Here is a 19069-nt window from a genome sequence, read left to right on the forward strand (position 1 = left end):
GCCACTACTGAGAAGGCCCTCTCCCTTGTTGCCACCTTCCAAGCCTGTCTTGGAGGAGACACTCAGAGGGAGGCCCTAGATGTTGATCGTAGCGTCTGGGTAGGTTCATGTCAGGAGAGGCGTTTTGTCAGGAATTGAGGTCCCAAGCTGTGTAAGGCTTTATAGGTTAAAACCAGCACCCTGAATTAGGTTCAGAAGCATAAAGGCAACCAATGTAGGCTGGCCAGAATTGGTCCCATGTGCTCAGGCCTTCTGGTCCCAGTTATTAATCTGGCCACCACATTTTGCAGAAGCCGCAGTTTCTGAACAATCTTCAAGGTCAGCCCCACATAGAGCGCGTTGCAGTTATCTAAACTGGAGATTACGGGAGCAGAGATTACTGAAACCTGGTTATACCAGGTTTAGCTCGTTTTAAAAGCAGCAAAGCGGGGCTGGCCCCTCCCTTGTGGTTTCCTGAAGCGGCTTCCACGTTTGAAAGAAAGCGCCCGCCCCGCCCCCTCAAGCTACGAGCGGCCCCCTGCCCTCCTTTCCACGGGCTTTTCAAGAGAAGTCCCCCCGACCCCTTCTCCCTCGCCTCGCCTCGCCTCCTCCCGCCGCCCTCAGGCCTCATTTACCCAGCGCTGAAGATGCTACTGCAGGGGAGACAGCGGCAGACCGGGCGAGGCACTGCGCATGCGCTGGAAACGGTACCCCCCCCCCGGGGGCGCGCGAAAGGAGCCCAGGTGAGCGCGGCAGGTGAAGGCGGCAGAAGGAGCGCCGAGGGCCCAGGCCGGCCCCTCCCCCGCCCCCCATCTCCCCGCGCGGACTGAGTAACGGTTGGTCGCCCCCAGCGTTCGCTGCACGCGCCCCCCCCAATCTCCGCGCAGCGTGTGTGGGCGGGGGGCGCGTTGTTACAGATAAAGGGGCCTCCTGGCTTGAAGCCAGCGCCGCGTTGATTGGCGCCGTCTGTCTCTGGGTTGTACTTGTCGGGCGGGGAGGCTTCTTATTTTTGCCTGTGTGTAAAAAATGGCTCCCCCTCTTTAATTAATTCCTTTCATTTTTAAAAAAGAATTGGACATGCAACAATCATGAATTTCGTTTCATTGGTTACGTTTGTATACTGCCCAGTAGCTGAGCTTCTCTGGGCTGTTTACAGCCTGAAAAAGTGTGTGTGTATGATATATATATATATACACACACACACACACACACATATATATATATACACATACACACACACACACACAAACTTAGTTTTCCAGATTGCCTTGTGTAGCTGGACATTTACATAAAGCCATTGCCTTTTTAAAGAGTCAGTTCTCTCTCTGAATCAAGGTTTTCATCTCATGTGCTCCAGTTCCTTTAAGCAACTCTTCCTTCTCCGTGTTCCACCTTTTCTTTAACATTTAAGTTTGGTTGGTTTGTTTTTTAAGTCCACAAGTCATGAGCTCCATGAAATGGTGAATGGGTCCTTTCTGAGGAAAGTCTGCCAAGAATTTCTCCAGAAATATATGCTCATGAAAGTATATTGTACGTTTTTAAACTGATCTTTTTCCTTGATGTGGTTTGGGGGCCTCTGTCAAGCTAGTCTTACTTAGGATCTTATGCTGAGGATGTTTCCTCACAACTGATCAGCTCAGTAGAGGTACCTGTTAACAAAGTCTTTTATTTATTCATTTACTTTAAAGGAAAGGCAGGAGCCAGTAATTTGGTGGATCTGATGTTATTTATTTCCAGAATATCTACAGAAACAAGGTGCTGAACAAATTAAAATAATAGACACAATCTGCCCTCAGGCTTACAGTCTTAAGCAAAAATCCAAAGGTAGCCATGTTAAACAGGGCTGGGCAACTTGTGGTCCTCCAGATGTTTTGGCCTTATAACTCCTATCATCCCTCACCACTAGGTAGGGCTGATGGGAGTTGTGGCTCTCCAGATGTTTTGGTCTCCAAGTTTGCCCACCATAACAACAAAATTGAAAAACCATTACAAAATACAGTTGGGCAACACTTTTATTAGTACCAAGCAAAATGCCACAATATAGTGAGCAAGTGTTTTGTGTTCTCCAGAACTTTTCATCAGGCTGGATGGGTTTTTCCTCTTCTCCCCTGCCCCACCCCAGCCTGATGAAGAGTCTTGGAGAACTCAAAAGCCTGCTCATTAGTCTATGACACTTTGTTTCGTCTTAATAACGGTATTGCTCAACTGTGGTTTTTGAAATCTTAAGAAACTCAGTACACAAGGGATGGAGGTAGAGATGGGAGATCAGAGTGTGCTGAGATGATTGCTGTAAACCATGCAGTGCCCACCCTCAGTTGATGAGGTTTCCGCCCACATCTTGCGCTTAGAATGGGGCACAGAGGCTACATAACAGAAATATCTTTGAGGTGGGGGGGGGATGACCTGATGAACTAATATGGAGCAACTATAATTGATTGCACTTCAAGGAACATGATCATTTACATAAAAGTATTACAATACACAGCTATCCTTCAGCTATTCAGTTATAATGTATATGCTAAAATTCTTCTATTCATATGATGCCCTGAATATAAACATTTCTAAATTAAATTTGAGGCATGCTAATTCTGGGGTCGGGAGGGGAGAAATAAGATACTGCATAAATACAACAGTGCAATGAATAATAACTTTCATTTTGTATGTGGGGGCAAACAGGACTGGCTCTACCGTTAGGCAAAATGAGACAGTCATCTCAGGCAACAGAGACAGCTTGCCCTGAGCTCTCTAAACTAGCTGCGGTACTCAGATGCAATGGAGGAAGCAGCCCCATTGTCAGTGTTGAAGTAAGATTCAACTATGAGTCTGGTCAACTTTTATACACCTCAGGCAGAAAAATGTTTTGGGCCAGCCCTGTGGGCAAGTTCGGTTGGGTGGAAAGCCATAGGGGGTTTGCGGGGGGGATGACTGAAGTGAGAAAAGCGCTCTCCCCCCCCCAATCCCAAAGCTGCCCGCCATAACAAAAAACTGTTATATATGTGCGTTTTTATATAACATGTAGTTAACCCCTTACATAGCTGCTGACAGATTAACTGACAACATAGGGGTGTTCAAATCACACACACACACAGGGTGTTCAGTGAATACATAGAAGCCCTCACCCACTGAAGTCCACGCTTAGAACAATGTCTGTGTACGTGTACGGATGCGAGCTCTCCTTTTCAGGCACTGTCAAACATATGGACACCATATGGACACCAGGGCAAAGTGCCAGCAGAGTGCATGACATCGGGGGTGAAACCCGTAGGCTGCCTTTTCCCCTTTTCAGTTATTCACTGAACACATAGATGGGGTTTCACATGTGTGACATGCGTAATCTGTGTGACATGCTCTGAACACACCAAATGTGCTATCTGGAGCAGGTGAAGGCAACCTAGTGCCCTCCAGAAGTTTGGGACTACAACTCCCATAAGTTCTAGGCAGCCTGGTCAATGGCTAGGGATTATGGGTAGTCCAAAAGCACAGGTTGCCTACCACTGATCTAAAGTAATAGTAGTGTTTTATAACCACATGAACAAAAACAGCTTAGTTTTAAACATCCAAAACTTACTTGCTCCTAAGTTGTATGTTTGTGGCAATACCTTTACACACCTCAAAGTGTGAGCAGAGCCTCTCAAAAACTGTTCTGTATTTTAAGAAATGTGTTCCAGCCAGAGTCAAGCACTTCATGTCCCATTGGTTTCAACAGGAGAATTGGTTTCAACAGGAGAATTAAGCACATGATTAACTATCTCCCACTGCAATCTAAGGAGCTTACAAATGCTCCGTCTTGACTGGAGCATGCCAGTTGTAGATAGCATATACTTGAGGCTGCTTTTCAGACTTTGGGTTGCTTGGAGTAGCAAGTGCCACCAATACGTTTGTCAATATAACATAATATTTGGGTGCACTGTAAGAGAAAATATTTGGCAATGCTGTTTTTGTTCATTATATGTTTAATCAAAACATTAATAAAAAGAATACTGTTAATAGAAGAATAGTCCACCCCTTCAGCCGGGTGCCCTCTCAATGTGCTGGACTACAACTTTCATCATGCAGATGTGGGTGATTGAAGTTGTAGTCCAACACATCTGGAGGGCATGGGGTTGGGAAAAGCTGATCTCCATCTTCTACTTATGACATTCCAAGGCACCTGTGTCACAGGAGTGGTTTACATGTTTGTTTTAAGAGAACTTTTTCATGAAACGCAACTTCATATAAGAAATTGTAAGGAAAATGATGGTCATGCAAGCAAGCGCAATATGATTCTGCCACAGGCCCCATGTTGTTGCATTGATCCCTTGGCTCTTCAGATACTGTTCTCCAGTGCACCTACAAAGAAGTACAGGAACAGACTTTGTGAATTAATCCTCTATTTGCAACTGATTATAATAATTCCTCTCCAAGTTTTACCAGAAGAAGCCCTTCCTTTGACAGAAAAGGCGACAGTTGAAGAATTTGCTTTGAGTGCAGAATGTCCCAAGTTCAATCTCGGGGATCTCCAGGTAGGGCTGAGAAGGATTTCTGCCTGAAACCAATACTGAGCTAGATGGACCAATGCTCTGGCTCAATATAAGGCAACTTGCCATGTTTCATTGACCACCTGGCCCAAGCACCACCAAGAGTCAGCCATTCAGCATGGGATGAAAGGAGACTGAGACCCTTCCATTGGCCTCATGTCACCCCTGTTCACACTGACCTTTTCCCAGTCAATTTTACTTTCTTTGCTTCCTAACATGTCATGTCTTTTCCTTGAGGTAAGTTTGAGGGGCAGGGCTTGTGCTCATTTTAATTTATGTACAGTGCCTAGGAGTTGTAGAAACTTCTAGTAAATTCATTGGAACTGAAATTCTAAACAGCACAGATAGGCAAAGCTTACAAAATATATATGGGCTCCCTATCCGCATACAAGTAGGCTGTAAACATGATCCTAAGTTCTGTTATTAATTAATTTGCAATTAAGGCAACTGCACTTTGTGTACTTTCAAACTTCCTTTCAAGGCTGTTGTACTTAATGCAATAAGGTAGTTTTACATAGGGAAGCATCAGTCAGGAAGCCTGGGCCCCACCTACACTGAAGCGGGTGGGAGGCAAGGTCCCTCGTGATAGATGACGCTGTCATGACTGCGCAGCCATCCATGTTTTTTTCCTGGAAAAAGCAGAGTTCCAAGGCGTCGTTTTACTGTGATTCTTTCGGTTTGCTGCGGGTTCCCCCCACGGTTGCAGGCGTCTGTTCCTTCCTCAACCTGACTTCACATCTTACAGTGGGCATGTTGTAAGCGTGCGTAGTGCCTGCGTCACTCTGTGACGCCCCTTTGCTCCCCCATCCCTTCGCAGCTGCGGAGTTAGAGGCACAGAGGAGCATTTTCATTTATTTAATCACACTTTCGCACATTTTTGCAGCTTCGTATCTTCGCAACGTTTGCTTTTGGACTCAGTACCCATGGGCTGGGGAGGGTCTTGGGTGAGGAACAACATCGCTCCGGGCACCGTTTCGGAGTGATGGCTACACACACAGCGCTCACGCGTGTGATTGCAAACCGTCGCAAGAGTCTCAGGCTTGGGAACTGACAAACTGATGGTGCAGATATGAAAGAGTACGAAACACCCAATTTTTACCTAAAACAGGGTCAGAAAGACACAGCAGAGCCCCTAAAATATAAGAGCCACTGAAGAGTTGCACCCACACACTCATGGGACTGCACAGCTGCACATTTCAGTATAATGGCAAAAAAGGGGGGGGCACAGCGAGTCTCTTAGGGAAGCACACAGTACATCGCGAGTGTATCACAGGGCATGCTGACTCGAAGCCACATTGCTGCGCAGCTGCGACGGGGTGGAGGGTCAAAGCGGTGCCATATAGATTGGGATCAGGTTTGGTTGAGGCGCTTCCAGTTGGTGACTCCTCATTTAAACAGATTTGGATCAACATCCATTGATAATAATGCTACTATAACAGTATGTCATAACAACAACTTATCATTTTTCCTTTTCTTCAGCAGGTATCTGAAACAATATAGGAATGTGACCAGTCCTCTTGCCAGGTTATCGGATGCCTCCAACCTACTAAGGTATAATTGGTTAGAATAAAAAGATATCAAACTTACACATGTAATTTGCTAATGTCTGTACAGTTAGGATTGGTCCAATTTGTGTCAGAATTGCAGAAATCTAGACCTGTAAGTTCATTAACCTGCAGTGCCTTTGAAAATAAGGAACAAAATAAAATTATGAAAAGACATAGCCAAAGCAAGAGCCTACTTGTTATGTTAATGATGTGATTATGGGAGTTTTTTCTCAATGCTAATTGCCACATGGGGTGACAGCGATATTTACTGAGATAGTAGCTGAGAAGGAGGCTTCAACCTCCCCTCTCCAGACATTATGAAACCAATCAGAATCTCCCCTGGCCCATGCCTGGTGTTTAATTTCTTATAACCAGTGAGGAGTGATTGCTAATCATGTTGTTAATGTGTAGTTAAGCCCTTAGAGAGCTTAGTTTAGTTGTTACAGTGTAGTTGCACTCAAAAGGGTAGTGGTGGTGGCATAATTTGCATTTCATTCTCTTCTTCCTGCTAATGTAGGATAGAGAACAAGCTGCAGGACTTCTTCCCTAGTACATTCCTCAGCTCAGCTATGATGTTCACTGAGCAGTTTTAGGCAAACCATTGTCATTCAGTATTTCCACCCCCACTTGCAATATGAAAGTAATATTAGCTCTGTTCAGGCATGATGCCTAAATAAGATATATTCTCATTCTTATTAAAAACCATATCATAGGGAATGTGTTTGTTTGGAAATGGTAGTTATGAGACCATTTTTGTGGGGAATGGGGAAAGGCAGGTGTGTGTTCCACCCCGCCCCACACAATTAAATTAATCAATATACAGATACCCCAGCAATCCATGCTCGGCTGCTGCCCAGGTCCCAAAGAGATCTAACTTTAGGGTCAGCTGTTAAGTCAGGCATTGTTAAGTCAGGCTTCATAATTCTGTTGAAAATGTAAGAACTGCAGAGAATTTATATAGTGTATTTGCAATTAATTTCACTCATAACATCTAAGTAGAATATGGCCTCCATCTAGCTAAGGTTCATTGTGACTAAAACTATGATCCTATGCATACTTACTCCCATTGAACATAGTGGAGTTTACTTCTGAGGAATCATGCATAGGATCAGCTGCATACCCCATTGAAATCTCTTTTAGTCAGGCCTGACTGACTTAAGTCCTATTGCTTTCAGTGAATCTTAAAGCACAATTCTATGCGTGTTTACCAGAGCTGGCCCAAGACATTTTGTGGCCTGAAGCAGACAAGATGGCACCCCCTCCCATTCCATGAACAGAGGCTGACTGGACTGGCAGCTGAATCTTTCCTCAATTCTGGCGATGGGACAGCATCCTCCACCACATCAGAAGGAAAAAGGCTAGATTAGGGGGTGTAGGGCAGGCCATGTGGCCCTCAGCTCTCTCCTCCAACATTTTGCTGCCACCTCCCAACATCTGCTGCCTGAGGCAACTGCCTCACTCTGCCTAATGGTAGGGTTGGCCCTGATGTTTACTCAGAAGTATGACCCGCTATGTTCATTGGGCTTACTCTCAAATATGTTTAGGACTTCAACATTAGTCACAGCTAACATTACCTGGATTGGGGTCTGTAAGAGTCTGTGAAGCAATAGATATGCTACCCCTTTCATTATTATTCTGTCCACATGAAATCATGGGGCAAACCCTCTGAGAGCACGAGCTGATTTGATTAGTTTGCCTTTCACCAATACTCCATTATAGAAAGAATTGTTCACTTTTGAACAATGCTTCTTAGCATGATGCACAAGATACTATAGCACTTACTGTCATGCCATATCGAGGGATGCTGAAGTACTGGAGCCAAGAAAGCCATGACAGTATACTGGTGAGATTTACCAACAACCCAGAGAAAATCTGCAGAAAAAAACATGATTAAACATCTAAATCCAATGAGATTTTGTAGTTTATTTAACTATTGTAATTAAACAGAGAGATATTTCAGGGATCACTAACAATGCCTATTAGAATTGTATAGATTCTCACCTAAACCCATTCTCTTTCTTCTATATGAAGTATGTAGTGTTTTGCATTTAGGTATCTCAAACCACTTTATGTCAAGGTATAAAACAGACCTGTCGTAAGTGAAATGCCACCTCCAAAACCTTAATTGTTCACTGGACATCTTCAGAAAAACTCATACCAATGTTGTAGTTCTGACACAAACAACATATGGCCCAAGGCTGCATTTGGCCACTAAATACAATGTTTCCCAATTGTTTAATGGACTTATTCAAAAAGCAAGTTGCTAAATCTCATCATTGCAGAAAAACTGCCAAAATATGACTGTGGCATAAACTCTGGTGGCAAGTAAAAGGGCAACAACTGCATGTTGTTCTTTTTAAATATTGCTGTGAAAAAGGTGGGGAGTTACACACCAGCTGGCTCATAACCTTTAGGAAAAGAGGGACTTTGACCAAGCACATGGATAATTGGCTAACCCCTTACATAGCAATGTTAAGCATGCAGGTAGATACTGAGTGCAACATGCCACAGATAGTGGCCCATTCAAACCTAGTGCACACCAATATGATTCAGAACTAAGAGCGCATCTGAACTCCACCAACTGTTGCTGCTGCGGCCATCAGAGGGAAGCAACACTCAGGCACCCCTTCATTGTGCCAAGATACAGCTTCAGCTGAGAGGCCCCCCCGCCCCGCTACCAACTGTCACTGCTGAGGATGTTAGAGGGAGAGGGAGCAGCAGCCCTTCCACTGTGTCCATGACCTGCTGAACTTTGCAACTAAGAATCTAGTGCATGAATTGGTTTTTTCCTCCTTCCAGTATCCTTTCCTTTTGTGCTGTGTCTTGATAGAGAAGTCTATCAATGGCTACTAGAGTTGATAGCTATGTGCTACCTCCGGTGCCAGAGAGGGTCTGCCTATGTACACCAGTTACATAGTAACTGGGGAACATGGGCCGGAGGATGTTGTTGCACTTGTGTCCTGCTTGTGGTTTGCTGGTTGACAGCTGGTTGGCTACTGTGCAAACAGAAAGCTGGACTAGTGTGTTGCCCTGGCTGTGGGCGTTGAACTCTTAGGTTAGAAGTGCCAAGATAGTGATAAATCAGACTCAAAGATTTACTTACAAGGAAACTTTATTGGGTAACTTACAGCACACAGGCATACCCAATGGTTGGATCAGACAGCTTCTCTGAACCCTGAGCCACTGGGTACAATGGGTCTTATACTCTACAGGTTAGCAATAAGCAGCGTTTCAGCAGCACGCACCCCTAGCGTTCATTCTCAGCATAGGCTAGAAGTGTTGGGTTCTCAGGCACAGCCACCTGTAAACAGACTTTGCTTCCCAGGCACATCAGAGATAAAGACTCTCCTCATTAACAAGGAATGCACCAAGAAGGCTGTTATCAGCCTTTTGACTCATCTGCGCACGCTCAGAGGCTTACTAGCATGGGAATTGCACCAATAATGAACTTAAGCAAGCATTATGGATCTCTAGGCCCCTCTACGCTATAAATGACTTGGCTACGCTCCTGGGGCCAATACAACTAGATGGACCCTTGGTCTGATCCAGCATGGCTCTTATGTTCTTTTGTCTTTTAGATTGTAAGCCTGAGGGCAGGGACTGTCTTATTTCTTATCTTTGTAAGCTGCCTTGGGAACCTTTTTTGGGGTAAAGGGTGGGATAAAAAATATTGTAAATAAATAATAATAAACTCTGCATATTTATGATCTAAAATCTCTGTATAAAAGTCCTGATTCATATGTTACCCTAGCAGTGTGGTTCTTGCCAGGAATCATGGCAACAGCCATATTGTTAACCAAAGGGCCATCCATACTGTTTTGGCTAACACTAACCACACCAGAAAGGCCATTGCCCAAACTTCTGATACTTGGGACTCACATTTTTGTTTTTCTTCTCGGAATTAAAACTGGACACATGCTTCACTCTTCCACTCAAAAAGATGCATGTATATTTTCTCAGTCAGCTCACAGTACAATAAGCAGGCATTTTCCATCTTTATTATTGCTTCCTGGCGTCCCACCTTCTGCCTTGTCAATCAGTGCTCAGGGTTGGAACTGTGCTTGCTGGGCAATGGAAATCCCCCCCATCACCTGTCAGCTGTTGCTCAGCTTCCACTAGGGAATCCCAGTGTTTCCTTATTCCGTTCCTGAAATTATGTCACTGCCTGTATATTTTCAAAGAGATGCTAGTCAGTACTGCTCAGAAGCCCATAGAATGGCAAATGTATCCAAAATAGCGGCTTATTTTTTCACAGTAGACGTCAGCCTCTCTTGCAACACATGAATGTGTCTCAGCAGATACGAGGAGGACTGTCCCTGACATGGTTAGTGTTAGCCAAAAAATATATGCATGGCTGTTCATAGAGCTGGCTAGCTGCATGCCCAGGCACCCACGAGATTCATCTTCCCAGCTGCCACAATGCCAGTGACATAACCTATAAACCCGCCCTAAAAGCCTAAATGCAGCCTTCTCAAAGCTGGTGTCCACCAGATGTGTTGAACTTCTCCAGCTTGGAGAAGGCTGCCTTAATGGAACACCAAGTAAGGATACTCACAATCATAAAAACAAAGCTGATGGTCATAAGTAGATTAGCTACAGCCACCACACTCTGCCCTGCGGCAATAGCGAGAGCCATAGAAGTAGCTGTGTAAGATACCATCATCAGGGTAAACATCATTATAAAGAAGGCCTCTGCTGTTGGTTTCAGACCTTTGAGGATCAAAAAAGAAGGGTGTTAAGTGTTTTTATTCTCTATGTATAATATTGTACCACATTGTTAGTTAAATTGTTATATGTACATCATATAATAATGCATTTTTATTTTTCATTACGTCTGCATGTGGTGCCATCTCGTCCTTCATATCATAGCTGGTTGGAACCCCAAACAGGAGCATTCCGTATTGCAACAGGTCCCACTTGGTATGTGCTACTGTACAGCTCCAATGACAGTATACTTGCCTATCATGAAATAAACGATGCATGTGAAGATGATGCTTGGTAAAGTCCTCATGGGTATTAAATCGGCCATTAGCTTTGAGAAGAAGTATGCAGAAAGTCTGTAATACCCACTGATGTACTCATGTCTACAGTACAATAACAAAATATTACCAAGTAAAATCAGGTATATCATTAAAGTGTGAACATGTTATGTCAGAACTGAAATAGATTAAAAAATTACCTAACATAAAAAATGGACATTGGGTACATTCATACCACAGATTTAAACTGGTTTAACTGGTTATTTCCTCTTTTCAAGGAGGCCTGGAAGTTGTAGTTTGGGATAGGGAGGGATAAGGGTCTCTAACACAGACTCCCCAGCACTCCACTAAAATAAGCCCCCGGGGTGATTTGGGGAAAACCATGCCAAAAAGTCATAAAACCAGTATGTGTTTAGTATAGAAAAAGTTATTAATATGTATCACACTTGTGGTATGGCATAACATTCATCATTTAACACCACTGATGTTGTTATTCACTGTTCATAACAAACCAACCTCCATCATTCAACTTCTCACTTTAAAAGTAAGTTCTGCAAAACTGTGGTTCCTTTTTCAGTCCCATTTTGTCCTTAACCTTTGTCCCAGTAAACTATATCAATTAACGTTTGCACACATACCACACACACATATCGCACAGGTCCAGTAGTGCCTCCTATAATGGCCTTGTCAGTTTCAGAGAAACCCACCCTGCAGCCAGCGGCTGATAGACTGCAAGAAAATGCCTCATTTATCATCACTATCAAGTATGTTTTTTAGGACTGCAACCTAAAAAAGCCCTCTCTCAAAGCAGCACTGCTAATCTACAGCCAGCGTTATCTGCCCAGCAGCATTCTACTTACATGAATATCTTCTTCTCCACAACAAAAAGTTCAATAGCAGAGATGCTGCTGAAACACTGGTTAGTGGTCATAAAGAACATAGCACCAATTCTGCAGAAAAATACAGATCACCGCCATGAAAATCAATTATGCAAAAGTAGTTTTTGGAGAAAAATAATTCGATATTCACTAAAAGGAGCCACTTCCCTCTCTTTCCTCCTCAAAACCCACAATCCTATTTCCTCACACAGGAAGCCGCCTTATACTAAGTCAGACCACTGGTCCGTCTAGCCCAGTATTGTCGACAGCGGCTGGCAGCAGTAGCTCTCTCCTGGGTTCCCATTCCTTCCTCCCAACAGGTAGCCAACATTCTGTGGGCACTGGACGCACTCAATTCTCATTGAGCTGTTTTGCTTGGGGGGCGGGGGATGGGTCCTAAAGATTTTTTTTTGTACTTCTTTCAACCTTGGGGCTTCACAAAGCCTGTTGATACCTCTCTCTTGTGTGTGGATGGTACAGTTTTTAGCTACATAAGCAACATTACTCACCTCTAAACTTCGGAAATAGCAATGATATTGCTATCTCTTATTGTAAAGACTGAACTGGTTTACATCCAAGCACCCCGGTTTAATGAGTTTATGAACTACAGCCCCAGTACCACTTGGGAGTGTGTGCAACGCCCCACTGATTATTTCTACGCTATCGGTAAAGAATGCTCACAATACTGGCACAATTGGGCTACAATTTAAAAAAAACCTGTTAAGCTACTTTAGCCCCAAATTAAGTCAGTTGGCTAAAATCCTGCCATTCTGGAGGACTGGGCTTCCAGATTGTCATGTCGAAATCTAGTCTGAGCTTTCACAGGAGCTCCTTCAGAGCAGGGGCAAGACATATAATGTTGACCAGGTAAAATCTTATCTGAGGTGGCTCTTTGAGGGGCGATAGTTGAGTGGCAGAACACATGCTTTGCATGCAGAAGGCCCCAGGCATCTCCAGTTAAAAAAACCAGGAACTCTTGTGTCCTTAGAGAGCGCCCCCTGCCACTTCTAGTCCATTCCAAACACAGACCAATAGTTTGATTCAGCATAAAGCGGTTTCACATATTTCCCTGCCGCAGATGTTTTCTTCCTCAATCCTCTCCATAAAGGAACTCACCCCACAAACTAGCTTCTCCAGTGGGAAAGAGGGAGAACTTTTATTTCTGGCAGAGAAGGATGGACTCAGCCAGTGCTTGGAAGAGCAGCTTCTTTTCCAAGTGCCAGCCAAGTGGCTTTGCACAGCACCCCTGTGGAGTCAACACACCAGCCAGACTCAGAAGGCGCTGCTCTTCCCATTGTGGGCTGAATCCCTTTCTACATGCCTCTCTTAGCACAGAGAAAGGCAAACTGACCAATCCTATGGCCATCTAGCCGTTGACTAGCGGCCATTTGATTGCACCCTAAGAAGGTCTTTATGCAGGAATCCGGGTTCATTGGGTTCAAAAAGATGAAGCAGCATTGCTTTAAGAGCTACCAATGGTAGTAATCAGCAACCATGTTCCATAATTCCCATGCTGGCTGGGAATTATGGGTGTTGCAGTACAACATGCCTGGAGGGCACCAGGCTGGGGAAAGCTGAACTACAGGGGGAAACGGCACATCAAAGGGCATATTTTGAAGTGTGCTGGCTTTTGAGACCCTAATATATATTTACATGGTTACACAAGTCACAGCAGTAAGGTAGAGGATGGTTGGCAACCCTCTACTGCTTAAGAACAAAAGAGGTTTACAAGGTCATTTCAGAGATGAGCCATTATTTTTAAAGGCTGTGCTTTAAATTAGCAGAACTATATTTCAATTTTCAATATTCATTATGTTGAAGTTTGCACTAGAAATGAACAGCGCCCATTTTATCGTCACACTGTCCCCAAAGGACTCACCTGTTCTGCAAACCGCTAGCGTCATCTGTTACAGCAAAGAAGATAGCGCCTACCACTAATCCCAGGAAAATTGTAACACAGAGCTGAAATATAAATAACATAATATACAATGGGGTAGTTTTACATGCAATAAAGGTGCAAAAGTCATTAGCTGTGGACTACGGGACTGAAGTGAAATACAATCTACAGATAAAGCTTTCTGGCAGAGCTTAGTTTGTGTTCATTCTTCTGAAAATTGGAGCCATCATGGTAACAACACAGTATCCTGAGGTATCTTACTAACCAACACTATCACCACACACTTCATTTTAAAACAAATGTTAGTCACTCAAGAGTGCAGGATAGCACCATGAGAAAGGGATAGATGAAGGTGGAAATTGGTATCTGAATGATGAAGCAAGACTTTTTAAAGTTGAGAAGAGGGCGTTGGGGAACCATGTGGACTCTACTTTAGACAGAAAAATGTCCTGGGCCGACACTGACGAGAGTAGTTAAGACTGCACACCAAGAATTAAGTAGAAATGATTAAAATTGCAGCCAAGATGATGGTATCAGGCAGTTTAGTTCCTTTTTATTTTTTTAAAGAAGGCATGGGGCTTGAACCTTAACACCGAAGAGCCCTCCATACATGGTACCGTGGTGCTAAGAACCCGCCTAAAAGACCAAATGTCAGGGATAATCCAACTGCTAAGCCAATTGCAGTGGAAAGCAAGGACCAATTTGAGAAGATCAGCAAAGAGGTCTAAACAAGCTGTGGGGCATTTAGAGACTGCATTTTAAGTCCATTCCTAATGAGGTTAGGGAGATCAAAACAACTGTGAGGGGGAGGGAGTCAGGACCATTCACCCTGGAAGATTATACAACTACAAAAGGGCATAATTCTTGTCACAAGGTCAAGCTTTTACAAAGCAATTAAGCAGGATCTCCATAGTATCAACATATACACAAAACCAAAGGCCATAACTTCAGGACTTTGAGGAGATTTTTGGCCTGCAGAGAGCAAAGGTTTAACAATAAATGCCCCAAACAGGCCTGGGTCTCTGCTGAACTTCTAAAAAATGGCCTGGAGTGCTTGGGGAAAGTGTTGAGCACCATCCACCACTTCTCCTCTCCAAATCATACCCCCCATCTCTGCCACATTTTAGATGATACCTGGGTTCCTAAACTCAGATCTCTGTGAAACATTTCATTTGACTCATAGTATAATTCTGTCTGGCTTAATTCATACGTTTCCTCTGAGAGGTAGCTTTAATTATCACAGATCATTAATTAATATATGCTGGAACATATAAGCCAAAAGCTGTAATGGAAAAAAAGAGGACTCAGGATTTAAAAGTGCAGAAAATTGGTGGTGGGGGAGGGATCCAAAGTTATGCAAACAGAGACCTGGTTCATACAACATGACAAGCCAAAGTATGGGTTGAGTGTCGGTTGTCATTGAACGATGGGTTGTTGTGTTGTGTGAATCGAGCCACACTAACAAGCCATGGGTTGTTAACCATGAACAACCCATGAAGAAAAAACATGTTTTTTTGTTGGGTTGTGAACTGTAGTTTGTTTGTGGTTAACAAACTACGGTTTGTTAGCGTGGCTGGGTTCACACAACACAACAACCCATGATTCAACAACAATGCACGCTCAACCCATACTCTGGTTTGTCATGTTGTGTGAACCCACCCAAAGAGTGGGGGAGGGATTAAGATGGCCTCAAGAGTGATGTCACATGAGCACCATCTAATAAGGGGCTCAAATACTCATGCAACTACTGCCCCGCCACAAAATGTGGGGGATCATCATGGTTCCTGAGGAAATTTTCCAGCGGATTTGGAAAAAACACGAATGCCACCTGGACTGCACATTCTCCCCATTTAAAAAAAACATCACTTGGAAACCACTGATGGCTAAAGGGCAGTCTTCCCCAACGTGATGCCTTTCAGATATGTTGGATTATAGTTCCCACCTTCTCTAGCCGGTGTGCCTATACTAGATGCGGATGATGAGAGTTGTAGTCCAACACATCTCAGGTGTGTGTGTGTCAGGTATATCCATAGCAATGCTTTGCCTGCTTCATGCTGGCTGGGGAATGCTGGGAGTTGTAGGACTTTTTTCTGTCTAAACATGCATAGGATTGCACCCTAAGATGCTTTTAAATGGCTAGGATTACCTGTGCTACAGAGGCTTGTGGGTTGCCTAGCAAATTCTTGAACATGCGTTTGGAGACCCACTTGAGCTGGTGAAAGAAGGAAGTGGAGTAGGTGATTTCTCGGAAAGCGCTCTCCCTCGGGCTCCCCAAAGACAGCTTTTCTAGTTCTGTTTTGGTCTCTTGGTAGAACTCAGAAGTGGCATACGTCTCTGCTAATTTCTCTGCCAACGTCTTATCGCAACTGATGTGCTCATCAATGCTATCTTTAGGGTAAAGAGAGAGGTGGGAAATGATTACATTTAACAATATCCACCATACCTATAGGAGTTACACTGAAGTGTTTTGCTGTTGCATTTCGGTTTCATGTTGTCTTTTGTTTGAATGCAATGAGCCACTGCTGAAAAGCTTAGCCTAATGAATACAAGAAAATATGGTGGAAAACTGGAAATAGCTACAGTATGTAAACACTTAAAACCAGTTCAAAATTGCTAGTTGGAGAAAGCTAGGAGCAGAGCTGTCTGAATGCCACAATTCTGTGTGAGTGCATAATACATCTATGTATTTATTTATACACACACACCCTTTTATCCCACTTTTCCAGCTAAAAGCTGTTCAAAGCAGTTTACTATATAAACTTTGTTTTTAAGCCTTTATATTAACAAAGGCTTAAAAACAAATAATCAACCATAATTGTTAAAAGCAATAAATAAGTAGCACAACAATAAAAATATCAACAACAACAATAAAAGAACAGGCAGATACAGCAGCAGCGAATCCATTTCTCCAATTAACACTGCAGAGCAAAATAAGGTCAGCAATAATAATAATGCATACTTCTGACAAGCCAGGAAAGTCTTCGGTTTTTTGCAAAATGCCATCAGGGAGTGAGCTTAATGGGCCATAGTATTTTACAGCTGGAAAGGACCTTGGGGATCATCTAGTCTAGACCCCTGCTCAATGCAGGATCTGCAATGCAGGATGCAACCCCTGATAGGTGGCTGTCCAGCCTCTCCTTAAATACCTTCACTGCCCACCACCTCCCAAGGCAGTCTGTTCCACTGCTGAACAGCTCGTACTATTAGGAAGTTCCTCCTAATGTTTAACTGAAACCTTCCCTGCAATTTCCACTGGCTGGTGCTAGTCCTGCCCTCTGCAGCAACAGAGAACAAGTCTGCTTCATCTTCGGCATGACACCCCTTCAAATATTTAAATATCACTATCCTGTCTTCCCTTAAATCATCTATTCTCCAGGCTAAACATACCCTGCTCTTTCTACTGTTCCTTATCAGATTTAGTTTCCAGACCCCTCACCATCCTGATTGCCTTTCTCAGGACACACTCCAGTTTGTCAATGTCCTTAAAATATGATACCTAGAACTGGACACAGTATTCCCGATGTGGCCTGAACAGCACAGAATAAAATAGAATAATTATTTCTCATGATCTGGACACTGTATTAATATAATCCAACTGTATTAGCTTTTTCGGCAACATCACACTTAGTTGATCATGTTCAGCATGTGATCAACTAAGACACCTAGATCCTTTTCACGTGTAGAACATGGCGACAGAGAAAGCTCTGTCCCACATTTGCACCAACTGAACCTCTGATACTGTCAGGACATACCACTACCTCTTCTGATGGCCTCAAGGAATGGACAGGTTTCTATTGCAGGTGGTTTTCCAGGTATCCTGGTCCTAAGTTATTTAGCCCAGCCTTCCTCAACCTGGTGCCCTCCACCACTTCCAGCCAACTTGCCAGTTGGGAAAGGTTGATTTACCCATTTAAAAGTAATAACTGGCACTTCATTGCTCTGATCCAGCAATTACTTGTGCTGAGCAATTACTTTTGCTGAGGTTCCCATGTAGGAGTAGCAATGGAAGATAGGCTGAACGTCTTACACACAATGATGTGCAGCTGCATGGCTCAATCTGCACCACAGATGGGCATGATTTCTGCTGTGATCAAAGTCCTGTTGCATGACTTAAGATTTTTTTTCAGTACAAATGTGGTTTCTATTATCCCATTATCTTGGGGAGCAATTTCTTTCTGATATTGCTGACCAATGCAAAATGCATCATCCCCTCATATTGCATGCCAGGCAGCAACTCTAAAAAGAAAACTACATTTGCATACTTATATCAGTGTCATCAGTCTTTTCAGAAGCCACAGCTGTCGAGTCTCCATTAATGACATCCAGAAAGAAGTCAGCAGGATTGTTGTATGGTTCGCACTCATAACCTACAAAGAAATAAAATGCTCCCAGGTCATTCAACAGTTAGTGGAAAATGTATTGTGATGCATTTGGTATCACACCTTTGACATCTACAGAATTTAAAAAACAACCTAGTTAGGCCCCAAATTATGACATTTTTCAAAGTACGTGAATTCTCCAACTTTTGATAATTCCCATGCTTACATATGGGTATAAGATCAGGCTTAAGGTTTCCTGCATGAGCAGCAGGTTGGAATCGATGACCTTTGAGGTCCTTTCCAACTCTGTTTACACTGGATTGTCCATGACCAACCTGTGCACCATGTTAGGACAGCAAGGGCACAGGGAGTCATTCTTGGTGGATGACCTTCATCTGTAGCATTCCTTTCTTCTCAAAATTTCCCAAAACATCAGTCAGAGCATCTTTCAGAAGCTTTGTAAAGGCAAATTCAAACAGAAAAGGCATGTGGTGTGGTCCTCCCCCAAAATAAGAAGTTAGGGAGAGCCCTGATGGATCAAATCAAGAGTCCTTCTAGTCTAGCAGCCTGTTTCAAACAGTGATCACCCAGATCCCTTTGGAAAGTGTAGAAGCAGGACATGAAGAGCTTGCCTAGGGAGTGACCTAAGAATTGAAGGAAGAAATAAATAAAACAATCCTCCCCATTTATTTCTCATTGCATCTATTATTCAGAGGCATACAGCCTCTGAATACAGAAGCTCCATTTAGCAATCATGTCCGAATGTAAGTTAAGACCAACTTCTCTGAATGCTCTCATGTCGAAAACTCCATCCCCCTTGAAATCAGCATTTCAGGGAGAGGGCTTCTAACCTAGCCATCTCTCTAGCATGTTTGTTTTGATATGAGGGAGGACTAAAGCATGCCATTTGTACCCTCCCCCCCTGCAAACTGAAATAGAACAGTCCTGAGACT

At 43.5% G+C, this 19069-nt stretch overlaps 2 protein-coding genes and 1 long non-coding RNA gene across 4 annotated transcripts in view; 1 reads left to right on the forward strand and 2 right to left on the reverse strand.

Annotated features, from left to right (window-relative positions):
* LOC146343703 (broad substrate specificity ATP-binding cassette transporter ABCG2-like) overlaps positions 1 to 847 on the reverse strand; it is a 39194-nt gene extending 38347 nt beyond the window's left edge. The window contains exon 1 of one of the 2 annotated variants that reach the window (XM_084855590.1): positions 615 to 847. In XM_084855590.1, coding sequence (XP_084711716.1) covers positions 615 to 792 — 178 coding nt within the window. In that variant the 5' untranslated portion in view covers positions 793 to 847. The remainder of the gene's footprint in view (positions 1 to 614) is intronic. The other variant, XM_084855591.1, reaches the window with a different exon arrangement.
* On the forward strand, positions 700 to 11577 carry LOC146343704 (uncharacterized). Its single transcript, XR_014791971.1, has 3 exons — positions 700 to 815; positions 5979 to 6047; positions 10913 to 11577. It is a non-coding gene; the product is annotated as an uncharacterized LOC146343704 (long non-coding RNA).
* Positions 1690 to 19069, reverse strand: part of LOC146343705 (broad substrate specificity ATP-binding cassette transporter ABCG2-like) — a 37340-nt gene continuing 19960 nt past the window's right edge. Inside the window, exons 8-16 of the mRNA XM_084855592.1 lie at positions 18060 to 18164; positions 15944 to 16185; positions 13780 to 13862; positions 11883 to 11972; positions 11003 to 11127; positions 10599 to 10753; positions 7826 to 7915; positions 6084 to 6178; positions 1690 to 4308 (exon numbers count right to left, since the gene is read on the reverse strand). Coding sequence (XP_084711718.1) covers positions 4161 to 4308; positions 6084 to 6178; positions 7826 to 7915; positions 10599 to 10753; positions 11003 to 11127; positions 11883 to 11972; positions 13780 to 13862; positions 15944 to 16185; positions 18060 to 18164 — 1133 coding nt within the window. The 3' untranslated portion in view covers positions 1690 to 4160. The remainder of the gene's footprint in view (positions 4309 to 6083; positions 6179 to 7825; positions 7916 to 10598; positions 10754 to 11002; positions 11128 to 11882; positions 11973 to 13779; positions 13863 to 15943; positions 16186 to 18059; positions 18165 to 19069) is intronic.

This window comes from Heloderma suspectum, chromosome 5 (assembly GCF_057233095.1).
Source record: "Heloderma suspectum isolate Gila_16-S chromosome 5, 16-S_ref, whole genome shotgun sequence".
NCBI classification, from domain to species: Eukaryota; Metazoa; Chordata; class Lepidosauria; order Squamata; family Helodermatidae; genus Heloderma; species Heloderma suspectum.